The sequence below is a fragment of the Ruditapes philippinarum genome, unplaced genomic scaffold (assembly GCF_026571515.1).
Source record: "Ruditapes philippinarum isolate M1 unplaced genomic scaffold, ASM2657151v2 ctg26824_1_1_1_1, whole genome shotgun sequence".
NCBI classification, from domain to species: domain Eukaryota; kingdom Metazoa; phylum Mollusca; class Bivalvia; order Venerida; family Veneridae; genus Ruditapes; species Ruditapes philippinarum.
Genome location: NW_026853505.1, coordinates 196 through 6,081, shown reverse-complemented (window position 1 = coordinate 6,081; position 5,886 = coordinate 196). Strand labels below are relative to the sequence as shown.

Here is a 5,886-nt window from a genome sequence, read left to right as displayed (position 1 = left end):
ATTGGCCAATGTGTAATTCAAAGAATACTTACGTTTTATTGTTGAAAAAGCAAACCTTCTTTCCCTCTTCAAGTTGCGAACCTCTCATTTGTTAGCTAAATCAATTTTGATCTTACATGTACATTGTTATAGGCATGTTGCAACTTCCTAGCTTTGTTTACAGTGTAAGGCTTGATAAAGAACTGAGAAGTAGAACCACAAACCAACATGTATTATGATGTATTCTAGCAAACAAATTCAATATCAAAATGTAGGTAGCATTAAAACTCACAGCATTATAGAGAACACTTCAAAAAATCTGTGTGCAATCTTAACTGTTCAGCCATAACTTACAAATATATTGCCCTTGGACACTTTTAACAACTTGATGATTCTCAATAGCCTTTGTTTATAATTTTAAAAAGAATACTTTCCTGTTATTGTTGGAAATATCAGAATTACTGACATCCCATTATTCAGCACTGCACTTTGTAGACAAGACAAACATATAAGACAACACAAGACAAACACAAAAACAGCACAAACATAAAACATGGAACACAGATTTTCACTGGCAAGCCAGTGATGTTTGACAATATTTGAAAGGCACTTCTTTCGAGGGATTTGTGGATCCTGGAGGGGACCCGATAGGAAAGAAAGAAGAGAAGTTGTCTGGAAAGAAGAAAGTTGTCGGAGATGTCGACGACAGGAACACTGGGATGTTGTGATGATACCGGCTGGATTGGTGATGGTGGGGAACTCTGTAGCTGCATTGTTCACGGGTCTGTACATAGTTCAAATTTTGAAAATATAATGAAACTCTGTTTTATCACAAAAAATTCTCGCACATAAATAACAGTACATCATGTCTGATTAAACAGATCGTTGAGACCGAGGTCAAAGTTAAGAGCTAATAGCGTTGCTCTTTTTGCACACTTGTTAAAAGTAGCACAGTTTCTATGATGGCAAGCGTCTGGGCTTGTCATGATAATCACAGTATAATCTACTGTTTTGAGATCATTTTCTTGGTCAACTCATCCAATATCACATATTTCATAGGTAATCTTACTTTTATGAAACTGTCCAATATCTATCCTTAGTTGCACTTTCATTAAAAATCTTCCTTTCTGTCCGAGATCCATAACGTGTAGCCATTTTTAAACCTGAAGGCTTTGATCTCCAATCGTCCATGTGATATCTTCATTGTAGTTTTCATCACTTTTGAAGGTGCTTGACCTTCTGAATATATGCAGAGTTGGGTGTTTGACACCCGTCATACTGCTGTCTCTGTGAGAAACATGTTCCCACTGTTTAAATCCCTGATGAAAAACTGTGGTCTCGAATTCAATGATGATCTGAAGTGTGGTGTAATCCCTGAATATGCACACTTGTCTTGGTGTTATAACAGTTATTGTAACATACACAGTTCTAATGTACAAATAATTGAACACGTCTGGCACAGTCAAATACGTATCTGTTGTGGAATCTCTTAAAGAGATCAAGTTTATCGTGACTGCCCTATTTATTAAAAATTCTTAATCACAGAAGGAAAGTGCTCAGTCATCTATACACAGCTGAATTTACAATGTTACATATGACACTTTTTTTCCATAATAACAATAATTTTATATACAATTGAATTTCTAAATACCATTTGAGTGGTAAGTTAAAACATTACACTATTCTTAGTCTCAAGTAACAAACTGTCCAAAAAAACGTTAACATCAAGACCTTTCTCTTTGCAAGTCATATGGTATTTATATGTGTGTGTTGTTAATAGATTATTTAACAGCACAATTTTTACCCGAAGATAATTTACACTTAAAACATGCAAAAACAATTGTTCTTAAACCGTCATATGTTTAAGCAAAATACATTATTACTACATATCACAATTTTAGAGCACAAAACAAGAAACTGAAGTTACGAGCTTGGCACTTAGTCAAGGCTTTAGTTTACCCCCGCCCCTCTTCCAAATGAAATACTGTTTGAAAGTTACTTAACCCAGCATCTTAACCCATATCGTAAACAGAAATAAAAGAACATCTTAAACCCATTTCGTAAACAGAAATAAAAGAAGATAATTTTTGATATTACAGCCTTGAGAATTAAGCCAAATGCAACAATAAATATGTAAAACTATAATGAATAAATCTATACAAATGTCTGATGTAAGAATACAATCATTTGATTTCATGTAAATTCATTCAGTAATTTTTAATACACAAGTGGTAATTGCATCATAATTTCAAACAAAAATAGATCTTGATTAAAATACATCATAACTTCAGTTTATTTCACAACAATCCAGGAATTTTCAGTCATTCAAATATGTTTAACCAAGGGTTTTCCCAAAAAAATAAAATGTTTGAAATTTGTAAAATTCTTTGTGTATTCAAAGCCGTAAAGAAATCAAAAATGTTTTTCAAATGTTTAAAGTTACTTGACCATCTAAATTCCTGGATATGGTGTGTATGCAACATATATTTGTAAATAGTCTATAAAAGCACAAATAGTTCATATCTATATCACTGCCAACATTGTGTTTCTCATGTCTGATAACGTTGTTTCTGTTTAAATAATAAATAAGTAATTTTGTCAAAAATTTTCCAGAAATAAAAATATACAAAAACTAGGATTTCCATTGTCAAAAAAAAAAAGTTTAAATTTAAAAAAAAAAAAAAAAAAGTTTAAATTCACACAGTTGACTGCCATATAAAATACAGATCTAGCACACTAACATTTTTTTCATGCATAATAAAAAGAAATCATTTCAATTTCAACAACAAAAATTTCAAAATTCAAATATGTACGCAATTCCTTCAACATTACTTTTCAACTCTTGCTTGTAATAACAATCCATACCTTAGCACAATCTCACATTCTATGAGGTAATTTTGCATTACAGCAAAATATAACTTTTTTTTTAGTAAAACATCTCTAACCCTAATCCCTACTAATAAACCTCTCAATGACTTAAAAATACATTTAATTCAATTCCTTCTCTATTAACACTTAACATGCTTTTAAAGGCTTATCCCATGTTTGTCCTTAAAAACGGACACAAACACTAATTTGTCTTAATATTAATCAAGCATCTTTCATTGCCAAACTTATCTTAACAATTAACTATTACACAGTAAATTCTAACCATTGTGCGTATTTATAGCAATAAATGCACCATACCTAAAAAACAGAGTTTCAGATAAAATATTTAAAAAAAATAAACATAAAAATATTCGTATATACAAATATTTGGCATTACTTTGTACAAACATATTGCACTATAATGTCTGTGATAACAATGCAGCATCAGAGTATCACCGAACAAGACCCATCCAATGTATATACAGTTAAAATTCAACATGTTTTGGATGTCATCAAAAGATCCCAGTAAGAGGTTTAAAAAGTGTGTGTATTAAAACTGATAAAATTTAGTTAGAACAAAAATGGGCATGAAAAATGATTGAATATGCAATTACCCCCACTTTATTTAGTTATTCAAATTTGCATCATAAAGATGATGTTTATCTAAAATATTAAAGAATGTTGCAGAAGGATCACTTGCAAACATCAATCTCCAATCTGGTGCTGCTCATTTTGTAACTTGTTACAATAACCACTATATTAACGCCATGATATGCCAAAAGTAAATCAAAAGGTTAAGTTGCTCTTTTTAAAAGAAGTTGATGCAAAAAAAATGTAATTTATTTTTTTTATATAAAAAAACTACTCAAGTACTTCGCCCCAGAAAGAAGATGGAAACTAGCAAATGAAAAGATTGTAACACACTAAATGTAAGGCTTGAAAGCCTTAATATAACACACCCAAAGAATAAAAGTGTGATGAAGTATGCATGCCCATGTTTGTTCTGACATTATCTAAAACTGCATGTAAAGATAGAAAGAAATAACAATCAATAGCCAGATAGTTACGATTCAAATTACAATAATGAACATGATTATGAAAAATGCATAACAGAACTCATGAAATCTGTAATGATTATGACGTAATACTGATCCATGAGCAATGTTGTACAAAAACTGATCAATGATATGACTGGAATGACCTAAAACAAAATCATTGTTGGTCTAGCTACGCCTGAGCAGCGACTTTAAGCAGTGTCTTTAACTGACTAGCCATGTCATTACAGTTCCCTGATTCCAACTGTCCAAATGTCATCCAATGAGATGGGGGTTTTGGCAGCAACTCCGGCGATGGTGGGTCACTGAATTTTGCCCCTGCATATGCATTTTCCAGGGGAGATGGTGATCTGGACATACAACTGTCTGCAAGACGAGGTGGTGGGGAAATTCTCTGTGGTGCGAGCGTTAGTCTTAGTGGTAATACTGTGCTCTGAACAGGACTTGTCCTATAAATATATACACTTATCTTTAACAACTTTATTTCATACAATTTAACACAGGTCTATATTTTGAAATTTATCAATAAGGCAGATTGTGTTCATAGCCATAATATTGACATGACAAGAACAGAAAGAACACAAAAATTTGGTTGATTAAATGTAGGGTCTGGTTTTCTTAATTCAACTGGTGCATTTACTTGTAAGGAACTGCTATAACTTAAAAGCACCATTAACACATATGACCAAAATGAAATGGCTAGCCGTACGAGCCCGTACAACTAGCCAAAAGTTCTAGTCGTATGTGAGTCACATACGACTAGCCAGGACACTCTGTTTTGGCTAGCTGTACGACACTTTTCAAAATTATATGGAAGTCGAAAATGCATATGTCATTTTATGACTTCAAGCGAGGATTTTAACCAAGAAACAGCAAAATATCTATCTTTGATATCTCAAGTAGTCAAGAAAAAATAGCTTTTGCTTAACAAAAAGTATAACAGTAGATCATACATACATTATTTCATATTTATTGATCACTTAATACCTTGTCATCCCTGTAACTTTTAAATAATCTTTCAAAGATCAGACATATACAATTACAAATTATTTTATTAGCTAATACTCTATAAATAAAAACCTTGGTTAATATTAATTGGAATCCCTATGGCAAACTGCCAAGAATAAACTATAATCTACGCATTACCTGTCTTCAAGTAATTTTGGTGAAGGAGATCCCCTTGAACTGCTATTACTATTGTAGCGCTGTCTTCTGTTATGCCGTCTTCCTTCTCTTGGTTTCATATCGCCTGACCAAGTCATACTATTATTTTAAAAAATCTGGTCCAAAGTCTTGACCTACTCTAAAAATCACAAAATTAAAAACAATCAGTTCCATGAAACCATCAAAGAAGTCAAATTCACTTTTAAGAAGTTAAACTGGTACATTTTTAAACTTTAAGAAAGCTCTGGAGAATGTAGTTAAACGACAGTTGTACTTACAAATCTCTTGTTTTCCGAAGAAAATCCAAAACAAAGATGGCCGTCGTCTTTGTTTTCTTTAATTCAATCGATTTTGGAGCAGATTTCCATTTATTTACGAATTTTCTTCTGTCTTAAATTATTACAGTTATTTAGTTCAACATTTGAAATATATTTAAAGCCAAAAATTAAATTTCTGAATTGGAAATTTTGGTAAAATTTGTCCCTCCTCTGAAGTTTCGCCTTCTTGTGAACTTCACATATTTTCTCGCTAACAAAAACACTGTGCGCGAACCAATCAGAATTGCAAGACATGTCACATGGGTTTTGCCACCCAATGAAATCTGTTTTATTTCCGGAGACGCACCGACCGACATAAGTCCCTATAATTAGATTTTTGACACAGTTATTCATGCGTTTCGAGTACATGTATATTTTTTGTTATTCACACATTTTTGAGTAAAGTCGATTTTTTTAATTGACGACATTTGAACGTATTTTTCTATTGAAAAGTTTAAGAAAAGTTTATGAGTTTACTCATTTTAATAGCGCTTCAAAATAAA

The 5,886-nt window shown here is 32.1% G+C and overlaps 1 protein-coding gene across 1 annotated transcript; it reads right to left on the bottom strand.

Moving 5' to 3' along the window:
• Nucleotides 1-602: 602 nt before the first annotated feature.
• On the bottom strand, nt 603-5,618 carry LOC132737079 (uncharacterized). Its single transcript, XM_060724318.1, has 3 exons — nt 5,345-5,618; nt 5,049-5,205; nt 603-4,351 (listed from the first exon to the last, which is right to left on the bottom strand). The coding sequence occupies exons 2-3, from the start codon at nt 5,162-5,164 to the stop codon at nt 4,075-4,077; spliced, it is 393 nt and encodes a 130-aa protein (XP_060580301.1). The 5' UTR covers nt 5,165-5,205; nt 5,345-5,618; the 3' UTR covers nt 603-4,074.
• Nucleotides 5,619-5,886: the final 268 nt, after the last annotated feature.

What these genes read in the sequence shown, in the direction of transcription:
- LOC132737079 (XM_060724318.1), bottom strand. Translation starts at nt 5,164, where the DNA reads ATGACTTGGTCAGGCGATATGAAACCAAGAGAAGGAAGACGGCATAAC. An exon ending in CCAAAATTACTTGAAGACAG is followed by an intron (nt 4,352 to 5,048) that starts GTAATGCGTAGA and finishes ATATATTTATAG; the next exon opens with GACAAGTCCTGTTCAGAGCA.